The sequence below is a fragment of the Orcinus orca genome, chromosome 16 (assembly GCF_937001465.1).
Source record: "Orcinus orca chromosome 16, mOrcOrc1.1, whole genome shotgun sequence".
NCBI lineage: Eukaryota > Metazoa > Chordata > Mammalia > Artiodactyla > Delphinidae > Orcinus > Orcinus orca.
Window position 1 is genome coordinate 18,216,617 of NC_064574.1, and position 25,435 is coordinate 18,242,051.

The following is a 25,435-nucleotide window of genomic DNA, read 5'->3' on the forward strand; positions in this document are numbered from 1 at the left end:
AGACATAGCCCCTGGTCAGAGGCTTTCTGTGTGCCCGCCAAAGATGCCAGCAGGGGAAAGCATAGGGCTCAGAATTTTGGTCAGTTAAAACATACTGATTCATTCTGTAACCTTGCACCAAAATCACCTAATCTCAGTTTTTCACACATACATTGGGAATAACATCAAATAATTCAAAGTCCCTGGCCTCCAGCGAGCCTTGGTACCAAATGAGATCCTCATTTTCTCTCGAGTCAGGAGAGATATTTTCAGGGATTATACAAGATTACTGTATAATATTGTTCACTACCTTGAATGATAAAATATCTAGAAATATCTGGAACTGGGTGGCAATAATCTGGGTTTTGGACAGAGAGAGTAGGAAAGAAGAGAAGATAGGAGGAAAAGACGCTGAGAATAAATTCAGCTGAAAAGCATCAATGTCATCACAAGGAATTAGGTCAATAAAGAAAGGCCAAGATAGGAAATGGGATTGTATGACTGAGAGGGTCCATAGGGCTGTGCTCAGAATGGTGTACACGGGCAGTCAGGCTTCCAGATCTGTCCCATAAACCAGTGGACTCATGGTTGGTTTTGTTTTGTTTTTTTATTTGCAAATCTCATCAGTAAACATTTCTGTTTTCTCCATGTATACATTAACTTACTGATAAATGTATGTATACATCACTAGAGTAATGTATTATGTGCATTATATATACATTTTTGTGTATGTAAAACATATGCCAAAAGAGAAATGCTAAAAGGATGAATAAATAAACAGAAGTGGATGATCTAATATATTCTTTCCACACCCTCCGATGGATCGTTGATGGCTCATTGAGCATGGAATAGGATATATGTAACCCTCTAATTGAGTCAACAGCTCTGTATCTTTCTGCCTGGAAGTGACTTTGTTACCACCAGTTACAGAACCCATGGGGAAGGAACACAGGGAAGCTTTTCAGCTGCCTGTTTTGACTCAACCTTTCACTGAGCTGAATGCTTTAAAAAGGACAAAGAACAAAGTAAATATACTTTAATCAAATTCCAAGGGAAAACATAGTCAAAGGGCAAATATAACTCATGTTTCTTTTCTCTTTCCAATGTCATAGAGGATTGTGAGCCATCTGTGTCCCTTGGAAACCAGGCAGAGGGTAGACTCATCTTGATATGCAGAGAAGTGTTAATTTACTCATTTAAAGCAATAGTTCCAGTTGCTCATATCAAACTCACTCTTACCTACGACCCTAAAAATCTGTTATCTCAACAAAAAACTAAAGAGTCCAATTTGTTGCATAGCCATTTAAAATAATGAAGTCATGAACTCTACCAGACATATTTCTGAAACTTAAGAACCCCTTGATAAACAGAGCAGTATGCTTGGTGACTGAGTTGTTTGGTTGGAGATAAAATAGGGAGAGAGAAAGGGAGGAATCACCCTCAGTGGAAACTTAAAAGTGATTTTCTTGGTGGGTGGAGTTAGTATTTGAATTCCGGGAGATAGCATAGTGTGACGACTCCCTGCCCAGCTCCAAGAATGTAGGACATGTTGAATGGATGCTGTATGAATGCATAAAGTTCACAGATATTTCTGCATAATTTATCCCTGATGACTTTCAAAGTCTAGCAAAATATTTAAAGATTTTTTTTTTAAAAGAGGCTAGACTAATAAAATGGAATTAAAAACTCAATAAGTTTAAAGCAAAACAAAAAAAAGAAGAACACAGCATAGAAAAAGCAAGAGCACATAAGATGGTAAGATATTGGGTTGGCCAAGAAGTTCGTTTGGGTTTTTGCATAACATCCTACAGAAAACCCAAACGAACTTTTTGGCCAATCAGATAATTCTTAATGGTATTCTCAGCACATGCAAATAAGCTAAATTCTCTAGTTTAAACATGAAATTGTTACATTTGATTAGAAAACAAAAGTTATACAATTTTAAAAGAGACACACCCTAAAACATAAGGCTACAGAGAGATTGAAAGTCCAATGTGGGAAAAAATATATCAGGAAAACAGTAATAATAATTAAAAAAAGATGGTGAAACCATATTAATGTCAGATAAAATAGACAAAGTAATATGATAATTTTTGTCTTACTAAAAGAGGGTTTTGATCTACTTCCCAGTTACAAAAGATTTGTTTAATTTGTGAGTTCCAATGACTCTAAACTTCTGTGCACATAATAACATAAAAATATGTCAAGTCAAATTTGACAAAATTGCAAAGAGGAAATTTCAGATATGTCAGCTGGAGATTTTTGATAGTCCTTCATTCAGTCATTAAACACATGTTTGCTGAACATCGGTTTTATTTAAGGCTTTCTTCTAAGTGGTGAGGAGGTAACAAATACATCAAAATTTCTGCTCTTCATGAAGAGTAGATAATGAAAACCAATATATTTAATGTGTCAGCTGTTGATAAGTGTAAGAAGGAAAAAATAGATGAGGGTAAGAGGACAGAAAGTGATGGAGCAAGGGGGTGGTTGTTTATATTGTGACGAAGGTATGACTCCTTCATGAGTGACCTGAATGAAGGGAGGGAGAAACACAAGTACATAAAGTGGATAAAAGCATTCCAAGTAGTGGAATCAACAAGTATACTGGCCCAGAAGAGGCAGAGTTCTTGGCCTGTTCTAAGAACAGCAGGGAGGCTGTGAACAGAGCATGAGAAGAATGCACGGAAATAATACCAGTCACACATCTCTCTGTAATTGACAGGCCAAGCAGGCAAATTATTAATAGAAATAAGATATTTGCATGATTAATTAGGTTAATAAGATGGAACCAGTTGAAAAAATACAAAATGCTTCATCCAAAGATTAGAGAATGTACATGCTTTTCAAGAACACATAAAACTGTTATAAAAACTGATAAGCAATCAATAAAGCAAGTCTCAAACTCTCTGAGTCAGTATTACACAAACTAGGTCCTCTGACCACAGTGAAATTAAGTGAGAAATAAAAAGAAAAACTTAACCTTATAAATACCCATACATTTGGAAATTTAAAAGCATTCCTACAGAATAGATAGGTCAATGACCATGTAATGAAAGAAATTGTGTAAACTACTTAGAATTGAATGATAGTGAAAATAATACAAATAAAACTTGTGGTATTTGGCTAAACCCTTCGTGTTGAGGGATGTTATAGCTTTAGAGTTTACAGTAATAAAGAATATCCAAATATTTGATGATTTAAGCATTCATCTTAAGAAGATAAGAAAATAGCAACAAATTAAACCTAAGGGTAATAGAAGGAAAGAAATAATATCAATAAATATTACAGCAGAAATTAATTAAATAAGAAAGAAAAGCCAAAACAGAGTGTATCAACTAAGCCAAAACAACTACCTCTGTCCTTTTTCTCTCAGGAAAAAAAGTTGGCATAAATAAATATTAGGAATAAAAGAGGATACCTAAAAATACAGCTGATGCTGAAGGAATAAATACACTTATAAGACTGGCAATAATCAAACAGCCTGAATTACCAAATGTTGGCCACTCTTTAGAACAACAGCAACTTTTTTTAAAACATTTCTCATGAGAATGCAATTTCCTACAACCACTTTGATAAACAAGTTGCCATTATCTATTAAATGGAAGATGTGCATACCATAATATCCAGTAGTTTCACTCACAGATATACAGCCTAGACTAGAGAAAGTCTTGCACATGAACTCTCAAGAGATACATACATGAACATTCAGAGCAACTTTGTTTACCATAGCTAAAAATGTGCTACTAACACAAATGTCTATGTCAGGAGAATTGAGGAGTAAATTACAGTTTATTTACATTCATATTGTCTCATCTTATAGGACAGTAAAAATGAGTGAACCAACACAAAAATGAACCACTCAATATGGATGACAGTCCACAAACATAATGTTTGAGTGAAAAATAAGGTAAAGAAGAATATATGTGATATTCTTCTAATCCATATACACAGGTTATCTTTCCATTTCTTTGTATCATCTTCAGTTTCCTTCATTAATGTTTTTTCAGTTTTCAGAGTATAGTTCTTTCACTTCCTTGGTTAAGTTTATTCCTGGGTATTTTATTCTTTTTGATGTGATTTTAAACAGAATTGTTTTCTTGCTTTCTTTTTCTCATAGTTCATTATTTTGGTGGAAATGTCCCAAAATGCTTGCTTTTATGCACTTTTCTGCATGTATATGTCAATTAAAAGTTTAAATTAAAAAAATAAAAAAGTAAATAGATGAAAGCAAAATTAGGTTTCATTGAGAAAATGCAGGGGTTATCGAACACTAGAAAATATGTTAATGTAATTGCCATATTAATCAATCCAAATAGAAGACTAATAGATGAATAGATGCATGAAATCATTTGCTAAGATTAAAAACCCATTGATAATAAGAAAAAAACTCTTAAATCTAGGAATAGAAAATAACTTTGTTAATCTGATAACGAGGCATCTTCAAAAATCAGACAATAAGCATCGTAATAAATAAGGAAATTTTAGAACATTACATTTAAAACCAAAAAAAACACTGAGAAACAAAACTGAGGAAGGAATGCACCAACACTATTTCTATGTAACATGATATTAGAAGCAGCCAATAGGGTTAGATAATTTTTTAAAGTATAATTACTAGAAATTGCTAGAAAGTATGCAAAAATATATATATATATATATAAAACACTTGTGTGTAACATGATTGTCTAGACAGAAAAATATTATAAATTAACAAATTCGTAATTAAAGCAAATTTTAAGTAGCAAAATATTATATCAATGTTGTTAGATTTCAGATCAGTATAAAAGTTATTTACTAAAATGATAGAAGCTGCAGAAGGATACATATATAATAGCAATAATATAGTTTTCAAACCTTCATAGTAATTCTTTGTAATTCTTAGATACATATATGTGGAAAAGAAACATGAATAACTGCATGGGAATGCTAAATCTTAATTTCAGTGTTTAAGGTGCTGGGTTTGGGGGTGTTCGGTTTCTTTCGACTTGTACTTTTCCATATGTCTTAAATACCTCATACTAAAATTATTTTTAGAGCTAAGCTCCCTCTTCCTTAAGGGAGCATTGAGACCCTGGTGACAAAGCTGAAAGAGGCTCCGCACACGTTTATCAGAAACCCACTTGGGATTGGTCCGCGTACCTTTAGACAGTGGCCAGAGAATCATTTTATTTTCCTTCTCCTTGTTAATTCTTTGGCCATAAAAGTGGGATGCCACATTTGTACATGCAAAATAAGGAGAGAAGGTGCAGCTCTTCTACTTGCCTGCCCTTCCTGCTTCTTCCAGAAACTGAGTAGATGCCATGAGGTAGGGAATGTGAGTACAAATGGAGAAGGCACTGTGCTGTGACCTAGAGAACAGGGTCCAAAGGTCTGGGTTCCCAGGAAAAGTGCTGGACCTGCCACAGCACTAATCCAATGTCATAAAACAATTGGAACAAAGAAAACATGACATGGAGAATGTAACATTTTCCTGTATTATGTTTGCTGTTAAGTTGAGATAGATCCCATCTGTGCTTCTCTTTGTCCTCATCTATAAAAGGGAAAGTTATACGTGATGATCTTCAAGTCCTTTCCTACTCTGACAGTTTATGAGTCTAACACTCAAGGACCTTAGATTCCAGGGAGGGGAAGACAAGTTATGCACACAGTTTACAGTATTAGTATGACAAAGCCCAGTGTCCAGTGAGAGGTATAAATACTTCTGGGAGATCAGAAGAGGAAGACTCACCTGTGCCTGAGGAAACAGGAAAGGCTTCTAGGAATAAATGATGCTAAATTAAACCTAATGTTTTTCTTTTTTTCCTAATCAGAGAAGGAATTTTTGCTCATTATAGGAAATTTGGAAATCACAGAAGATTGGGGACAGAGAAGAACATTTATTCCACGTGCCCATCCATTCATCCACTTAACTATTTGACTACCTGTTATGTGCCAAGTGTGAATCTAGGAATCAGGGAAAGAACAGAAGACCAGATATACGAAGTGCTTGCTCTTGTGCAGTTCATTTTTCAGGCTAGGGTAGGGGAAATCAGGCAAGTAAACGATTCTGTAAATAAATGAATGAGGTAATTTTTTTGCAAGTGACAAATGCCAAGAAAAGAACAAAGATCGGTGTGATAGTGACACGGTGGTTGGGGAGGGTAGTATTTTTGATTGAGGTCATGAAAGGCCTCTTTGATGACACATCACTCATGAACTCGCCACTCAGAGTTAACCATTCATATCTGCTGGGTTTCCTTCCTCTGTGTATTTTCTTTCCTAGGGATGTGTCTACCCACCACCCTCCCCCTCCCTCCCACCTTAGGAAGAGGCTCTCTTTCATAGTCCCTTCATGACTCTTTAGAACTAGGGCCTCCCCATGCACTGCCATAACGTCTGCAGTGAGAAAACTTGTTTCCCTAATTTTGAAAGAGATCAATAAAAACAAATTAAAATAGAGGATTAGAGGTGTCTTTTTGCCACATTGTTTTCCCAAGAACAAAAGATGTAGTGATCTTGTTTATGGTTTCCTTTGCTGTGCAAAAGCTTTGAAGTTTCATTAGGTCCCATTTGTTTATTTTTGTTTTTATTTCCATTTCTCTAGGAGGTGGGTCAAAAAGGATATTGCTGTGATTTATGTCATAGAGTGTTCTGCCTATGTTTTCCTTGAAGAGTTTGATAGTTTCTGGCCTTACGTTTCGGTGTTTAATCCATTCTGAGCTTGTTTTTGTGTATGCAACCTAAGTGTCCATCATCAGATGAATGGATAAAGAAGATGTGGCACATATATACAATGGAATATTACTCAGCCATAAAAAGAAATGAAATTGAGTCATTTGTAGTGAGGTGGATGGACCTAGAGTCTGTCATACAGAGTGAAGTTAAGTCAGAAAGAGAAAGACAAATATCGTATGCTAACACATATATATAGAATCTAAGAAAAAAAAATGTCATGAAGAACCTAGGGGTAAGACGGGAATAAAGACACAGACCTACTAGAGAATGGACTTGAGGACGTGGGGAGGGGGAAGGGTAAGCTGGGACAAAGTGAGAGAGTGGCATGGACACATATACACTACGAAACGTAAAATCGATAGCTAGTGGGAAGCAACCGCATAGCACAGGGAGATCAGCTCGGTGCTTTGTGACCACCTAGAGGGGTGGGATAGGGAGGGTGGGAGGGAGGGAGATGCAAGAGGGAAGAGATATGGGAACATATGTATATGTATAGCTGATTCACTTTGTTATAAGGCAGAAACTAACACACCATTGTAAAGCAATTATACTCCAGTAAAGATGTATAAAAAAAAAAAAAAAAAGATGTAGTGATCTCATCGTTATTTCTCCAGAGGTCTCTAAGCATAACATGAAGCCATGTAGTGCAGCTTAACATGGTAATAACTCACTGCTCTCTCTCATTACTCCAGGGAACCATGGGGAGGGCAAAACAGCGAGTAGATAAAAGGGTCGGGATGAGTGAGAGCAGCCCACGTCTCCACATTTAAAAGATACTGTCAGTTGTATCTGGCTTAGCAGTCCTTTTTAGGGTAGGACTTTTCCAGGAGAAAACAGGAAAGGATCAGCAGTGTTAAGGGGGGGGGCGGGGCAGGTGTACATGCCTAGAAAATGGGGAGTTGAGTTGGAGGGGGTGATGAAGAGGAAGAAATGAGCGAAGAGTGTGAAAGCACGTCGGACAAGGGCTAAGGGTTGCATGTAGGAGTGTGTTCACTTATGGAAAATCAAAAAAGGATGCTGTGCTTCAGATGACAAGCAATTGGAGGAAGTGATTCCATCAAGTAAGAGGGGCAGAGGACTTCTTTCAGGAGACCCCAGAGTCATCCAGAGAACCATTGGAAGCACACTACTTCCTCCCTCTCAAGGTTCTTGTGGGGCTACATGAAATGTTGTTTGTAAAGCCTCCAGTTCAGTGTGGGAGACCTAATGTAAGCAGATAAGCTGGGAGGTCCCTAGAGAAAGAGAACGAGGAATGGCTTTCTTGACATAAGAGAAGCCATTTTGGCCTAAGCCATTTTGTGGTCTAAGCCTGGTCTCAGTGGTTGTCCTTGAACAGGTCTCAGTAATTAACAGTCTTTGGCTTGGTTGTGTTTATTGACTCAACAGCCATCAAGAGGTGAACCCAGTTTTCAGGTAACACTAAGTCTAGTATTGTGATTAGGAGCATAGGTCCTGGAGTCATCACCACTGAGTTCGCATCCTAGCTGGGAACCCTATCTGAGCCCTCTGTAGCATTAGGATTTCAAACCTAGCTTGTAGGGTGGCCATGAGGGATCACGCACATGCAGTTCTTAGCACAGAACCTAGAACTTACCTAGCAAGAGCTTGCCAAATATTAACTCGGACAGTGATAATGATGGAGAATTTCTTAGCCTAAAAACAAATCCTAAAGCTCCTCCGAGGATGGGGAGGCCCCCCTCCTTTTGCAAATGAACAAACTGAGTCTGAGAGTAGAGTCATTAAAAGCATGGACTTGGGCTTCCCTGGTGGCGCAGTGGTTGAGAGTCCGCCTGCCGATGCAGGGGACACGGGTTCGTGCCCCGGTCCGGGAAGATCCCACATGCCGCGGAGCAGCTGGGCCCGTGAGCCATGGCCGCTGAGCCTGCGCGTCCGGAGCCTGTGCTCCGCAACGGGAGAGGCCGCAACAGTGAGAGGCCCGCGTACCGCAAAAAAAAAAAAAAAAAGCATGGACTTACTGGGAAAATCTGCATTGAAATGTCAGCTCTGCCATTTGCTGGGTGCATGATATAGTCACTTTGCTTCTAGACCCACAGTTTCCTCATCTGTAAGATGGAGACGTTGAGAATTATCACTGTGAGAAGTAAATGCGATATAAGCCAAGTGCTTAGTCAAGTGCCCAGGACACAGAATTTGAAACTGTACATGAAATAATGGATAAGCATTTACAAATTATGGTTGTTGATATGGCAATCATTCTTGGTGGAAGCAAGTTAATGACCAAACTGGGAGATCAATCTATTTAAATGGAATAATATCAAATAGGCAAAAATAGAGAGATGTTCAAGATCTGAAATATATAATTCATAAACTCAAGCTTATTAACATATTGACAAATTGATAGTAAATCATTTTAATATATAGAACTGTATACCTAAACCAAGAAAACACATTTTTGAGCACACACAAAACAATCACAAAAAATAGAATATGTATTAGGCCATAAAAGAAGCCCAAATAAATTCTAAAGAGTCCGTATCACACAGCCCATGTTCCTCAACTATTTTACAATAAAATTAGAAATTAATGACTAAAGGACAGCTTTAAAACTCCCATGAATTTGACAACTAAGTAACATATTACTAAGTAACACTTGGGTTAAAACGGAAATCATAAAGAAGCATGAAGTGAATAATAATGAAAGCAGAGCATTTCTATATTGTACAATAGAGCAGAGCTAAAACAATACTTAAAGGAAAATCTGGAGCTTTAAATTCATTTACTAGAAAACAAAAGTTAAAAACAAATGAGCTGGATGTACAGATAGCAAAAAGCACACGAAAAGATGTTCAGCATCATTAGCCATTAGGGAAATGCAAATTAAAACCAGGGGGCATCACTGTACACCTATCTGAATGGCTAATAAAAACAATAGTGATGGCACACGGAATACTGGTGAGGATGTGAAGAAATGGGATGGCTGATATAGCACTTGAGGGAAGGTAGTAAACTGGTTCAGTCGCTCTGGAAAACAGTTTGTCAGTTTATTTTAAAACTAAAAATGAATATACTGTACAATTCAGCAGTTATTTAGGCATTTATCCCAGAGAAGGGAAAACTTGTGTTCACACAGAAACTTGTGTATGAATGTCCATAGCAGATTTGTCCATCACAATCCCTGTGCTATTGCAATTTTTAAAATAAGAAACATATATTTGGTCCCCATTTCTGGCACAGAGCTCCTAAAACCTTTGGAATTTCCTAAGTGATAAGGGCACTGGAGGTGACTTTTGTTATGTGACTGAGGTGACTTTGTGCTGCACCCAAGGATGGTTGTGGGGGGTGGTGGTACAGGATGGGACGGTTGCCAGGAGAACCAACCTTGTGATTAGAGGGTTGAAACTTTCCAGCCTTTGGGGAGGGGAGAGGTGCTGGAGATAGAGATCAATTGCCAATGGACAGTGACTTTATCAATCATGCCTATGGAATGAAGCCTCCATAAATGTGTTTGGCCAAGTGCCTGCAGCACAGACTTAAACCCATAAAAACCCCAAAGGGAGGGTTCAGAGAGCTTCCAGGGAGGTGCTGGAAGGGTGCTGAGAGGGCATGGAAGCTCCACACCCTTCCCCAGACCTTGTCTTGTGTATCAGTTCCATCCGGCTGCTTCTGAGTTGTATCCTTTTGTAATAATCCAGTAATCTATAAGTAAAATATTTCTCTGAGTTCCGTGAGCTGCCCTGGCAAATTAATCAAAGTGGAGGAGGGGGTCCTGGGAACCTCTGATTTATAGCCAGTTGGTCAGAAGTACAGGTGACAACCTGGACTTACAACGGGCAGCTGACGTGTGTGGGGGGGTGAGGGGTATTCTTGTAGGACTGAACCCTTAATCTGTGGAATCTGATGCTATCTCAGGGTAGATGGTGTCAGAATTGAGTTGAATTGTAGGGCGCCCAGCTGGTGTCTGGACAATTACTCGGTACTATGTGGGAAACCCCCACCTCCACATGCTGGGATTGGCACCAGAACCTTTTTAACCACAAACCGGAAACGACCCAGATGTCCTTCAGTGGGTGAAATTGGTTAAACAAACAGTGGGACATCCACACGATGAAATACTACTCAGCCGTAAAAAGGGAGCCATCTATTAATAGAGGCAACAGATTGGATGATTGTCAAGGGAATTACGCTAAGTGAAAAAGAAAATCTCAAAATGTAACGTACTGTGTGATTTCATTTATATACCATTCTTGGAATCGTAAAATTATAGAGGTAGAGAACAAACTGGTGGTTGCTAAGGGTTTCAGATGGTGGGGAGGGGAGGGTAATGTGTCTGTAAAGGGTCAGCATGAGGGAGCCTTGTGAGGAGACCGTTGAAATCAGGTGGTATCAGTATCTACACGGAGCTACACACGTGATAAAATTGCATAAAATTAAACACAGTTTCTGGTAGTGGTGAGTTGGAAACAAACTGCACATCCATCAGTGGGGAGTAGATGGATAAGCTATGGAGGACGTACACCGTGAAACACTGTGGAATATGGAGAGTAATGGACTGAGGGCACGTGGCAGCCTAGGCAGATGTCAAAATCAGAGTGCTGAACGATGAAAAGGCGAAGGGGCTGTAACATATTGCGACGTAAATAATGAATGTGCATGCATACTAAACAATTACATGCATTTTGTAAGAACTCATTCAACCAAAGGAACATATGTGAAACATATAATAATGTGCGTCTACGAAGGAAAGGCGATGAGAGTGAAGAGTGTGTAAAAATATAGAAATACACAGAATAATATTTGAAGGTTGTATTAGTTTCCTATTGCTGCTGTGACAAATCAACACAGACTTACTGGCTTAAAACAACCCAAATTTATCATTCTGGAGGTCAGAAGTCTAAAATAGGTCTGCAGGGCTGTGTTGCTTCTGTAGGCTCTAAGGGAGAATCTGTTTATTTGCCTTTTCCAGTTTCTAGAGGCTGCCTGTATTCTCTGGCTTGTGGCTTCTTCCTTCATACTCAAGACCAGCAGCACAGCATTCTCTCCTCTTTCTGACCTCTGCTTCTCTCTTATAAGGACCCTTGTGAGTACACTGAGCCCACTCAGATAATTCAGGATAATCTTCCTTAATTCCAAGATCCTTAATCACATCCACAATGTTTCTTTTGCCACCTAAGATAACATATTCACAAGTTCTGGGTATCAGGATGTGGACATCTTTGGGAGGTCATTATCTTGCCTATCACAGGAGTTTTGATTTGGAGCAAAAGATAGCAGGGGATTTGGAGGGATGTGGTCTGAGCCAGTATTGGGGAGGTGAGGACAGGAATGAATTACCTGACCAGTTTGGCTGGTGGATCAGAAGGTTCGTATTGAGATTGAGAAGGGACTTCAAAATGCCAGGTGTATCCTCCAGGTGTGTCTGTTAGACTTCCGCCCCTCTCCCCGTGGGACACATCACAGAATAGTCCACATGGAGGTAGAGCAGGTAACATGTGCCTTGTGTTTTCAGCAGAATATTCTAGCTCCCTAGAGACCAGACTCAAAGTCAGACTGTCCTCCCCTCAGGGGACCAAGTCTGTGCTGTGTGAAGTGCTGGCTGGTCATGTTAACCAAAACATGAACCTGTATTGATCTGTGATAGTTGGGGTTATCATTCAGCAAATATTCACTTCCTCAATCCCCACGTCCCCACTGTGGGAGGCTCAGCCCCCTTGATGTTGGGCTTGCCTAGACACTTGCTTTGGCCAATGTGGTGGACGTGTCCAATACTGAACATGACATGAAGGAGGTCTTACGAACTCTTGCGTGGGTTGGCTTGGCTCTGGTACATCTGTTGTAGAAAGAACATGCCCTGAGTAACTGCTGTCCTTTCAGCCTGGACCCTGGAATAAACACACATGGAGCAGGCCTGAGCCCAGCCTAGATCAGACAAGAGCTCAAGGACAAATGTCTGTTGTTATAAACCAGTGACTCTGGGGGCTGTTTGTTACACGGCAACATCCCACTAGTATATGAGCACATATAATTTCATTTTAATCGCACAAGAATCCTAGGAGATACGGATCATTAGTTTCACTTTAGATATTGCAAAACGGGTTCAGAAAGGGTAAAAAGATTCATTCAGGGTCACGCACTGCGTAAATAAGTTTTAATGGGCAGGAGAGAGAAAGTGTGTAAACGTCAGGCACCTGAGCAGGAGTGTTTACAGGTGGAGGGGAGATGAAGTGTGGGAAGGGCATTTGACTGGTCACACCTAAGAAAAAGCTTACATCGTGCAGAGGCAGCTTCAGAAGGGTAAATTGACATTGAAAATCCGGAGGGAAGGATGGTGACCTCTCCAGGATTCTGAGGTGAAGGATTATCATTTGGCGGCTTACGTAAGAGCCTGTGCTAGGATTGTGTCTCACAGGGTCCTGGCCAGGCGCCACCTTCTATTAGAAGGATCATCCAGGAAACACCATGTATACATTTTAGCCCCTCACCTTTGCTGAGAGGTGCTCACTAAGGCCAGAGGGTGTTTCACAAGTGAGTGAGGCAGATAATCGGCGGTAGATGGGTCTTCCAGCTTCTGTTCTCCTTCCCCTGCTCTTCTGCCAGGGTTCTCTTCTTGGTGTTTTGCCACAAGGTGACTGGGATAGACAACTTTTGCTTCAACACGTGCCCTTTCTCCTTACGTAGGTGAGTCTCAAATGAGACTCGGCAGAGAATAAGCCACCTTTCACTGACAGTGGTTTTTGTTTGAAATTCTTCCTTCAATGTAATGATACTCTTGTACATTTCCCAAAAAAAAAAAAAGTGTTGGACATCATAAGAAAGCTTGGTAGGCACTTCTGGGGCTGCTGACACGGCAGGCCTCTCCAAGGTCCAGCAGTCCTGAGCAGAGTCTATAGATAAACGTGATTCCTTGGGAGATCAAGAATGTCCTGGGGTGGGGGCTTCTCTGTTATGAGCAGCCTCCCCTTTGAAAGACCTCAGATCCGAATATAAAAAGCTGAACTCTCCAGCTGAAAGGGAAGGTAGTAGTTCTGGGAGAGGGGCCATCAGAGTCCAATCAGGAGATATTACTTTTGTTTGTTTGTTTGACGTATTCTGGAAATAATTTGATTTACATTACAAATGGCTTCTCACCAGCATCACAGCAATGGTGGATTAGCTACACTACGGACTGTTTCCTAATTCCAGGGCCCATGTTGTTCACAGCCAGACTGTGTGTCCCAAGGAGAAGCAGTGTTCGGAATGCTAATACCTTACCTGGGCTCAGCGCTAGGTGGCTTTGAACCATCAAAGATGTTTCAGGTTTTATTCTTTCTCCAGCTTTTTTTCCTTTGCCTTTTTTCTTTTTTTTTCTTTTTTTTTTTTAACAGACAGGGGGACTTGCCATGAATTAAGTGTAAATTGAAGTGAAGCTCGGAAGATGCTGTGGGCTCACCTTCTCCCCCCGCCCCACACTGAAACTCTTTCTCTGGAAACTGAAACCATGTAATTTAGAAATTGCTTCTCTCTTTCCAACACATTTTCCTCGGCCACAAAAGTAATTTTTAAACATTCTACAGTTTTTATTTCCAGGCTGCAGTCTTGTGCTGGTGTCCATTTAATTCTTCCTGGCATTTGAACACATGAGCCGTTGATGTCACAGGAGGTGTGGTTGGCCACCCTGCTCCTTGCTCAGCAACCCGCCAGGTGGATGCATCTGGATGGGGCAGAGAGGGAAGAGCCACGTCTGTGCTAGAGCTGGGAAGCAGAGTGCGGCCAGCTAGAGCATTGGATTTGTAGGCAGGGGGTACCAAGGCAGAATGGAGCATGGGGAGAGGAAGGTGGGAGACGCTAAATGATCAAGTTCAGGCGTTGGGGTCCTGCATCTAGATCAGTCAAGGTAGAGTTCGGAGATTCATCACACCATTTACTTTAACAGAGAGGATTGCCTGTTATGAGTTGTCAACTATCGTGGTTCTCAAACTGTGCTGAGGCAGCCCAGGCCACTGCAATGAACTCACCAAGGCACCGTGTGAGGGCATTTAGAATTTTAATTTTAAATGATCACGAAAAACAGTGTCATGTGTCAGACATTGTACAAACTACTAAGTTGAGGTGATCCACAGTTTCAGCATTAGATTGGGCTACATTCCTTTCGGTGACATCATATCTTTGCCAAGCTAGGCTTCCTGTTGTTACTGAGGTGAAAAGCAAATATTGCAGAAAAATCAACATGGCGCAGGCAACAAGAGCGGCGGTGTCTAACCTGAATCCACAGTCTGAGAAGTTGTGTAGGGCTTGACAGGTGCACGTATCCCATTAGTAAGCAACCGTGGTTATTTAAGAATGGAATTAACATTTTTTCTTTTGATTTGTGTGTATTGTTTTCTCAAACCACTGTTAAGTGGTTAGGCTATAAATACTTAATAAGTTGTTTGGACTAACGAATAAGTGAAACTATTAGGTATTTCTTTGGTTAGGAACTCTGCGAAAAAATTACCAAAACACCAAGGTCACCATGAAAGTTTGGAAACCTCTGGTTAACTATATATAAAGAATTGGCTGGGAAACTGCAAAGGTAAAAAGAGAACATGAAAGTATTATACCAATATAGCAACTGTGGGAACAGGTACTGCTAGGCTTGGGGAGAGCAAGGGAACAGACTGGAATTAGAAGCATTTTAAAAATTGGAAGAGGGAGCTCTTTTTGGATGGTGCTGGTGTCTCTGAGGTTCTGCAGTGAAGCTTGCTCTTTGAGTGCTGGAGAAACTGCAAACTAGATCCAACTGCTGTGACAGAATGAACTTCCCTGGGGGGTGAAGAAGTGATATTGGAGTGATGCCCACAGGAACAGGAAGCACTCTCTTCTTCCTCCTAGAGCCCTGCAGGCTCCCTCTATCGCCCCCTACCGGCAGAGACTAGCATAGAGCCAGGTGATGGAGCAGACATGTGATTTATGGAATACCAGCCCCAGCGTCATGAAACAGGGCGTAGAAGGGGTGTTGGAGCCGAGAGACAATGGCTTAATAACTATCCCAAGGTCCTTGGATGGTAGCTGTCATGCTCACCCTTGGCCTGAGGTCCGTGGCCCCCAGCGCATAGGTTGCCTCTTGAACCTGGGCCGTATCTGACTCGTGGCTCCCCGTCCACACCCCGGGCTGCTGAACGGTGGCGCCCACAGGACAGGGCTGGTGCACCAGCCCTGGTTTTACCCTGTGTTACGTTCCAGCCAAGTTCACTCATCCGTTCAGTGTGGGGATGTGGAGAGGGACACCTAACCCAACGATGGGAAAGATAAGCATTTGAGAGAAGGCTTTCCCAGAACAACTGAGGTTCAAACAATGAATGGAAGCTGGGAGAAAGGAGGGACTAGAGAGAGGAGGGAAGGGTGATAACATTCAGTCAACATGTCAGCTCTGCAGAGGTATCTTCCTGACCGTCGTACCTGCAGGCCCTAATGGCCATTTTTATCCAGCTAACCCCCATCGCTTTCCTTCAGAACACTTACGCCAACATGCAGTTTTGTCAGCTCACACGTTGGATTGTCATTATGATTGTTTCACTCTGTGTCCCCCACCAGATTTTAAGCTCCAGGGTGGCAGGGACCATGCCTGTTCTTGTTAACACTTTGTCCCCAACACTTAGCCTACCATTCCATAGGTGCTCAATAAATACTTCAAGCTAAGCCGTGTCCAGGGAAAGAGTAAGGATTTTAGTGTAAAGAGAGAGGAAGGATCAAGAAAGATCACGGAGCTGGTAGCAGGACCTGAAATCAAAGAAGTGAAATTTTAGACCCAACTTTCCCTCAACCCCCTAATCCCCCTTCCCTGCTTGATTTTTCTCTAGAGCACTTACTGCCATCTGACATTCTGATGTTTTGATTATCTCATATACTATTTAATCTCCCATGTCCCACGAGAATGTAAGCCCCTTGAGGGCAGAGAGGATTTTTGCTTGGTTCACTCCTACATCTAGTGTAGTGCCTGGTACGTGGTAGGAACTCAAAAATATTCATTAAGAGAATGAATTTGTCCAGCGCTTGACTTTTGACAAAGGATACTTGCATCACTCTGTTACAACTGCTTTAGTTGCTCTTCTCACTTCTTAGGAATAGTGGGAGGGACCATTACTGTAGTGTGTAACACTCAGACTGGCTTGACACGTCACTGCATGGAGTGTGCATTTGCAGTGGGAGGGAGGGGATTCCTGCTCATATGCCATGTCCATTCGTGCAGCAGAATCTTGACGGCCATTTGCTCCTTTTTTCTTGTATCTTGGACTTTAAATGTGCTGACTCCTTTGCCTGGGGCTTAACCTTCCCACTCCCTACTCTCCATTCTCCATCCCCCCCAAAACTTGTACCTTTACTTCGTTAAATCCCATCCATCCTTTGCCCAAGGCCCCCTCCTTCAGGACAGCCTTCTTGGCCTCTAGACTCCACATTACACTATTGGTGATTTACTCTCAAATATTTACCAGTGGAATGTTATGGATGAGTCACGGGTTAAGCTGTAACCCAGTGCTGCCAGCCTTCCCATCAAGACCGTACTGGTTAGGGGAAGTCCCCTGGTATTCCAGTTGAGAAGCCCCTTCTCCAGAGACAACGCTACGTAGCCCAGGTGTTTCTGATACCATGTCTTGATCCACAACCTTCATTTTGCTAATCAGTACACTCAATGCCAGAAATTGATTGTGGTGGTTGAAATCAGGGACCTGTCAACTAGCATAAGTATTGTAAATGGACTCTAATTGGTAAAATTGAAAGTATTCAAAATATGTGGGTTGGCCAAAATATTGTGAAAGCACTTTCCAGATGTACATAACGTAGGAGAACCCAGTAAGGCCTCTAGCTCTTAGCCTTAGGGATGGTATCCAAGCCTTGCTTCCTAAACGGTCCTGTGTCACCTGTTGGTTGAGAAGGATTCCTGGTTACCTGATATGTCTGTAATGGTACTTGATTTGTCCCTAGACCAGGAGTAGGCAAGGTAAAGCCCACAGCCTAGGCTATCTTTTTTTTTTTTCATGGAAAGGCATTTTATTTTAAATATAGCAGTGTGTACATGTCAATCCCAAACTCCCAGTTTATCCCTATTTTTGTAAATGAGCTTTCATAGAATCGCAGCCATGCCCATTTGTCTACACATTTTCTGTGTCTGCCTTTGCATTACAACCGCAGAGACAAATAGCTGAAACTAGACTGTCTGACCCACAAAGCTTAAAATATTTACTATCTAGACTTTTAACAACAACAACAAAAAGTTTGTCAACTCCTACCTGAGAATACTGTCATAACTGTCTTAAATGAGCCTACATGCAAGATAGGAGCCAGGTCACCTGAAAAGACTAAGACAGGTGCTGAGCTTCATTGAGCTTTATGGAATGGATGGTATGACCTGTTTTGTGCCTGCTTGCTCATAAACATTTGTGTAATAAATGCTCATCTGTGTAGTAGAATTTAGCCTGAGACTTGCTTTTATTATAACCTCATAATGCAGTTATGGAGGAATCATTAACCCTCACTCACCTCAGGTTTCTTTGGTGGCTTCTGGTTTCTATGAAAAAGAATGTAAGGTTGTGCACGAGTCATGATTAAATTGGCTCAGATGAGTTTCCAGTGTAAGGCTGTGTCTTTCTGACATGTGCTGCCTGGAAGCCCAGCACTTTCCCTGCAAAAGCTCCTTCAGGCTTCATCATTCCATCCTTCACAATTGTCGTGTCTGCATCCCCCTCTAGAGCATGAATCTCATGAAGGCTAGAACATGTCTGCCTCATTCCCCTGTATCCCTAATGTCTGTCCCATCTCAGAGGTCCAAGACATGTTTGTAGAAAGGAAAGAATAGATAGAGCTATATCTGAACATGCATTAATGGGACCTTGCTGACTCCAAACTACAGTTGGTTAAAAAGCATGAACCCAGCAGTCAGCTGGACTGAGAACCAGGCCAGGGGTCCACAGTCACCTGCAGGACTTCTGTTTTATCTCAGTGGCTCCCCTGCCTTGCCTCCCTTCTGAAGGTGGGAGCTGTATTTAAGGGAATACAGCTGGGTCAAGTACCATCTGGGAGCTTGGTGGACACTATCTCCTTAATTCACCTCGTAGCCCTAAAAGGCAGAAGTGCCATCCCCGTGTTACACATGAGAAAAATGAGGCAAAGACGTAGATGGGACAAGTGACTTGCTTTAGGTCCAGGTGATGACAGATCCAGCACTCTTTTTTACCATGTCATGATGCCTCCCTGCTCAAGAGTATTTTTTCAGTGTTGGGTAAGCCAACGGACATGTGCATGACACACCTGCTCTATGACATCGCTGCAAGAGGGTGACAACAGAGTCACCTGATTCTAGTGGTCGGGGTAGGTAGGACCCAGTGACCTTGGATGGTGAGGGTACCAGTATCCCTAAGTGAAGCCTCTGGATTCCTGCCCTTGCCTACCTTCATAAGGATGTCTGTGATAATATTCAACAAATTCCTGTCCACCAGACATCTGTAATAAATTAGAGGAGATGGAAGAAAGGAAGCAAGAGAGTAGGTTTGGATGATGTTGAAAGAAGATGGATTTTATTTTTGTTCCTTTTACCTTTTTTCCCTTCATGTAGCATTTCCATGCAGAAATTGCAAATTAATGGTCACATCGAACTATCTGTCAATGTATTACTACTCCTTCAGTATCAAATTATGTCGGCAATAATGTTTCCAGCTGCTTAGGACTCCATTGCAGTTTAATTTGAAAGGAACTCAAATCGTATCTCCAAATGGATAAAAAATTCATTTTACATACAAGCTAGCCACCTCCACATTTTCAGCCCCATGCCCCAAATTATCTCAATTTAGGTTCAACTTTGAATAGTACGTATGTTACAGCCGACTCCACATGCAAAGATGAATACATAGAAAATTCATGAATTGGAAATCTGCTTTGCTGCTCCTTGTTTTAAATAAGGTGTTCTGCCTTGATTCAGGTCATTAGGAGATTCTACAGCTATTGCCTTTGACAGCAGGAATGGAGGCTGGGTCCATATAAAACAAGAGGCTGGAATTCTAACTTAACCACATGATTACCTTAACAGTTGGAGTATAGAGAGAGCCCTGATTTCACCCCTTCACTTACTGCATTTCCCCTGTAGGATGTTAAGGCCTTGATTCTGGTTTGGTCTTCAGTTATCCCTTGCTTTCTGTATTTACTCATTCGTCATTTATTAATCAGCTATATGTCCAGTTTTAAAAATGAAGAGATCTAGGTGCTCATAGGTTAGCAGGGGAGGTGAGCATGAACCAAACATCCAAACATTAATCTGCAATTTGATAAGGGCTATGGGAGAAGTATTAAAGAAAACGGATGATGATTCATTCTGCCTGGGCAAGAAAGGCTTTTGGAGAAAGTTACAAAGAAAGGGTGGCATTGGAGCCCGGCCTTGAATATATTGAATAGGGATTTGCCAGTGGCAGCCCAAGCAGAGGGAAGATGGAGGTGTAAAAGGGTTCAGGATGCAACACTCACTCTGCTTTAGGAATGTAGGGTTCAAAGAGTGGGCAGTGGAAAACGAGGGAGGGAATTTGGAGGTGGAAAGGTACATGTTGCAGGTTGGGCTCTGGTATTAGGTTGAAACTGGTACCTCAGTAAGATCTAACATGGAAAGAAGAGGAGTGGTGAGTGATCAGAAGTTAGGAGGCCCACTCTACCTTTCCAGAGGCAGCTGCAGAATAAAGAAGCATCTGAAGATATGAGTTAGTCAGTCACACACACACATATACACTTGTCCCTAACATAGGTAAGAACACAAATGGGTCTGGGACAAGATACACACACAGACCTGCAGCCTCTTTCCTTCTCCTTTCACCTGCCTCCATCCCTCCCCACAAAGGTCTCGTCCTCCAAACAGCCACGCTCTGGTCACCCGTTGGGCCTAGGGGTACATACATGGAATATGGTGTGACCTTGGATGGCCAGACCAAGGGAAGAGGTTCACACAAGCCCCAGAAATGAGTTTGGAGCCACTGGGACAGGGAATTCTAGGCTGTCAGGTGTCTGGAGCCTGGTCCAGAATGGGGAGCCCAAGGACCAGGTGGAGACGTTGGCCCATTGCCTCCTGCTTCAGGAGGGGGGCAGAGTCTGCAGATGGCCGGAGTGTGCTCCCCAATTCACAGGACTCAGGACAGGGCCCTCATTGCCAAGTCTAAGGGCATAGAGACAGTGAACCCGGAGGCCAAGCCACTTTACTTGTCCATCAGAGGAAGACTTTCCAGCTTCCCAAGTAAGCCACACTCTCTTCCCACTGTATGCCATCTCAGTGGCCTGTAGGCTGTTACTCAAGAAGGTCATATGGACGGAGTCTTATCTGGAGGCAGAAACCATAGGCTCTAGGCTTGGGCATATTTACACGAGGGATGTAAGTTCAACAAACCAGTCTCCACTGCACACACAAGGCTTTCTCAGCAATTTCTGACTTGTTTGTACCAACCGGAATGTAAACCTGAGACTCTACCTGCTGTAGGCAATTACCGGAGCAGAAGCTGGGTGTGGCATCTGATGCTTGGGGGGGTTATAGTGAAAGCATGAATGCCTCCATCATACATTTTGAAAACTAGTTTCCATCATGTAGGATCTTAAGACGTTCTCTTGCTTGAATTGAAAAATAGATAAGTTCACCTTAAAGACTTGGTGACGTGCTAGAGGGGACAGAACAGGGGACTGTGGAGTCAAGGGGGTCCAAGCTCAGTTCTCAAAAACAGGTCACCATCTGTTCATCTCAGTTTAAGCAACATGAACTGGCCCATCAGCAGACTCAGTACCATGTGCTGGGGTTGCTGGACAAACAGCACATGGTCCCTTGCAGCCTGGGAGGAATGATGTATAAAGGAACAAGCAGTTCCTAGAAAGCGTGACGGATGCTGAGTGGGCTGGATAGCTGTGCAAAATGCCGTGGGAGTCCAGAGCTGGGGACTTAGCTGTGTGGCCCTGGGCAAGTCATATCCCTTCGTTGGCCTCAGTTCCCTACGTCGGACAGTTGTTTTCAGCACGCAACTGCCCAGCCCATAGTTATTGCTTAATAAAGAGCCACTGTCTTGCCCTTTCTTGAATGCGAGTTCTCGAACCTACAGAACACTTTCACCCACGTGTATCTAATCCACAGGGCCACCAGAGGTCTTGTCTTCTGCACTTGAACTGAGATGTCCTTGAACCTCTTAATTCCATAGCCTGAGAAAGCCCAAATCATCTGTCAAGGTGTCAGTAAAACATATGGACATATTTTCCAAGTCCCCTTTGCCTCTGGTCCCTTTGTACCCATGCAACATCTTATTTGGCCCAAATGAGGCATGCAGATCTCAGAAGCCCCAGGAAATCAAATCACAGCCAATCATCTTGTGGTATTTTTGAGGACCCTGTTGAAGACTAGGAGTCACATGAGAACAGTCCCGTTGGGCTCCACCCAAAAATACACCATCTTGTTCACCCCCATCCTCTCCTATTCAATCCCAGCAGCCAGTGAGTTCATTTTTCTCTTCCTCTAAAGGCTAAGCACAGCCGATCCCAAGGCCCTGGGACTGCAGCGTCTACTCCAAACAAGCTTCTTAAAGCATTTCTCCAAGAAGGGCCATTCTCTCTAAGAGGAACGCCCACTGCTAGGTAGAGACAATTTTCTCTCTCTTTACAGTTCATTTTATACACATTAACGGCCCTCTGAGATTAGCGCAATAATTTCCACTTTATAGATGAAGAAATGAAGGCTCAGAGATGCAGTGCCCTTGCCCAAGGTCACACAGCTAGTGAGGTAGCATGGTGGGCGGGGCGGGGGGCGGGAAGTACACGGATTGAATCTCTAGCCTGTGCTTAACTACTCCCAGCGAAGAGTCTGACAGAAGAACTTACGGGGAATGCCGATCATAAAAGAAGTTACGTTTCTATCGTAACAAATGCCTAAACCGTATAGAATGAGCTTTACGTATGGGGATTAAAAAAAGAAAAGTTTTGTTTTTTATTATATGTTGTGCACAAACACATCTATTTAATTTGTGTAAAGTATAAATAGAATATTCATAATAAAATAAACATAGCCAATGTTATATATGGGGGTCTGGGACCAAGATCAGTAGGGAGGGCTGGAATGGGAGACAGCACTAAGGTGAGAAGGCATGATCAGACCTGTTGTTATTTTTAAATTAAAGTATAGCTGATTTACAATGTTGTATTAGTTTCTGGTGTACAACAAAGTGATTCAGTTATATATATATATATATATAATCCTTTTCATATTATTTTCCATTATGGTTTATTATAAGATATTGAATATAGTTCCCTGTGCTACACAGTAGGACCTTGTAGTTTCTATGTATAATAGTGTGCATCTGCTAATACCAAACTCCCAATCCTTCTCTCCCCGGAACCCCCTCCTCCTTGGCAACCACAAGTCTGTTCTCTATGTCTGTGAGTCTGTTTCATAGGTAAGTTTATTTGTGTCATATTTTAGATTCCACATATAAGTGATATCATATGGTATTTGTCTTTCTCTTTCTGACTTACTTAGCTTAATGTGATAATCTCTGGGTCCATCCATGTAGCTGCAAATGGCATTATTGCTTTCTTTTTTATGGCTGAGGAATATTTCATTGTATATGTATGCTACATCTTCTTTATCCATCCCTCTGTCAATGGACATTTAGGTTGTTTCCATGTCTTGGCTATTGTGAATACTGCTGCTGTGAACATAGGGGTGCATGTATCTTTTTGAATTACAGTTTGTCTGAATATATGCCCAGGAGTGAGATTGCTGGATCAGATCTGTTTTTAGAACGATGCCCCTGGAGGGGCCTGTTTGGAAAAAAGTGGAGAGGAAAGAAGGAAGGGTTGAGGACTGTTGTGGGAGGCTAGGAAAGGATGAGTTGTGTTGTCAATGAAAGGAAGGGAAATTCCAAGGCACTGTCAATGGGTCACAGTGACCTGTTGAGGATGCTGTGTGTTGAGGATGCAATTTGATTTCTAGACTGTGCACCTCAGTGTGGTGAACTAAAGAAATGGGGCTGGTTTCTCAAGGGGAGGGGATGTGGCCAGATGAAATGTAAAGAGGTAGATCAGAACTCCAGCATCCTTCTCAATTAGTATTTCCCCAAAGTGCTGTGTGTGCTGTTAGTGGTACCCAACATGGTTTTTGGTGGTACCCTGATGAAAACAACTTTGCATTGTTTTAAATGGTAAACATTTATTTATGGCAAGTGATTCAGGTTTTCCCTTTAAATAGTTGTGTTTTCTTTTAGATGCCTTATTTAAAAAAGAAGAAGGAGTTTGATTTACAGAAAAATGTTAATTAAATTATACTCTAGGTGACGAAATCAGGAAGGCAGTGGCTGAGTGATCGGGCTGAGTTTGAAGAGCTGTTCTCCCCTGTTTTAGCGGGGCCTCCACCCCACCTTCCTGACAGCCTCCTCAGAGCCCTGTGTCTTGCGTGTGTGTCTTGCAGACCCGGTGCACGGCCCGCAAAACGTGGAGATCGTGGACATCCGAGCCCGGCAGCTGACGCTGCAGTGGGAGCCCTTCGGCTACGCGGTGACCCGCTGCCACAGCTACAACCTCACGGTGCAGTACCAGTACGTGTTCAACCAGCAGCAGTACGAGGCCGAAGAGCTCATTCAGACCTCCTCCCACTACACCCTGCGGGGCCTGCGCCCCTTCATGACCATCCGGCTGCGGCTGCTGCTGTCCAACCCCGAGGGCCGGATGGAGAGTGAGCAGCTGGTGGTGCAGACGGAGGAGGATGGTGAGTGAGGCGGTGCGCATGCTCACTCGGGAACGGGGAATGCCAGACCTGCTCGGGGGGCCATGCCTAGCGCTTAGGAGGTTTTATGTTTCCTGCGTCTTTCATCTCTCTGTTGGTATATCAGCCCCTTTTCTAGGCTCTTCAGTAAAGCACCACACAGGCTGTGCAGTGCACAACTCCAAGGGATGCTGTCCCCCTAGACAATGGCAACTCTGTCGCAGACACACGCTCAAGTTTGACCTTTCTACATCCCCATCTCTCTTCTCACTTTATACCACCTGCTACACCAGCGTTTAACCACACTGATGCCTCCCGAAAGAGAAGCTGTGTATTGATAGTATTGTTGAAGCATGTTGAGTTTGGGAATCAGACGGCTCTGGATTCTGTAAGAATAAGGATCAGAAAATACACTTAAAGAACTTGGCACACACATTGAATGCACCCAGAACCGCATATTCACCTGGGTGTCCTACAGGCATCTTCAGAAGTACCCAGAAACAGGGCTTCCCTGGTGGCCCAGTGGTTGAGAGTCCGCCTGCCGATGCAGGGGACATGGGTTCGTGCCCCGGTCCGGGAAGATCCCACATGCTGCGGAGCGGCTGGGCCCGTGAGCCATGGCCACTGAGCCTGCACGTCCGGAGCCTGTGCTCCGCAATGGGAAAGGCCACAACGGTGAGAGGCCCGCGTACCTCAAAAAAAAAAAAAAAAAAAAAAAAAAAAACCCAGAAACGAACTGTCTCCTCTTCTATACGGACTTCTCTCCCTGTGTTCCTCACATCAGTGAACTAACTGCATCTACTAAGTCAAGGTAAACACCTGAAGTCATCCTGGGTGCCTCCATGTCCCCCTCCCCATCCCCCAGCTCCACGCCCACAACGTTCCGATGAGTTTGCCTTCTGCAGTTTATCTTCCAGCATGCCTCTTAAGACTCCAGGAAGAGAGAGCCACGTGTACTTCCCAGAACACATCTCTTTTTCCCGCCCTTGTCTCCTTGCCCATGCTGCTCTGTTTCTCCTGCTCAGAATGACCTCTCCTCCACGTTTGTGGGACGAATTCTATTTA

General features: G+C 42.5%; 1 protein-coding gene across 12 annotated transcripts in view; it reads left to right on the top strand.

The window, feature by feature from the left end:
* The window catches only part of PTPRT (protein tyrosine phosphatase receptor type T), a 1,087,126-nt gene that overhangs the window by 644,544 nt on the left and 417,147 nt on the right, over window positions 1–25,435 (top strand). For all 12 annotated transcript variants that reach the window (XM_049698694.1, XM_049698695.1, XM_012534093.3 and 9 more), the window contains exon 8: window positions 24,077–24,373. In XM_049698694.1, the coding sequence (XP_049554651.1) occupies window positions 24,077–24,373 (297 nt within the window). The remainder of the gene's footprint in view (window positions 1–24,076; window positions 24,374–25,435) is intronic.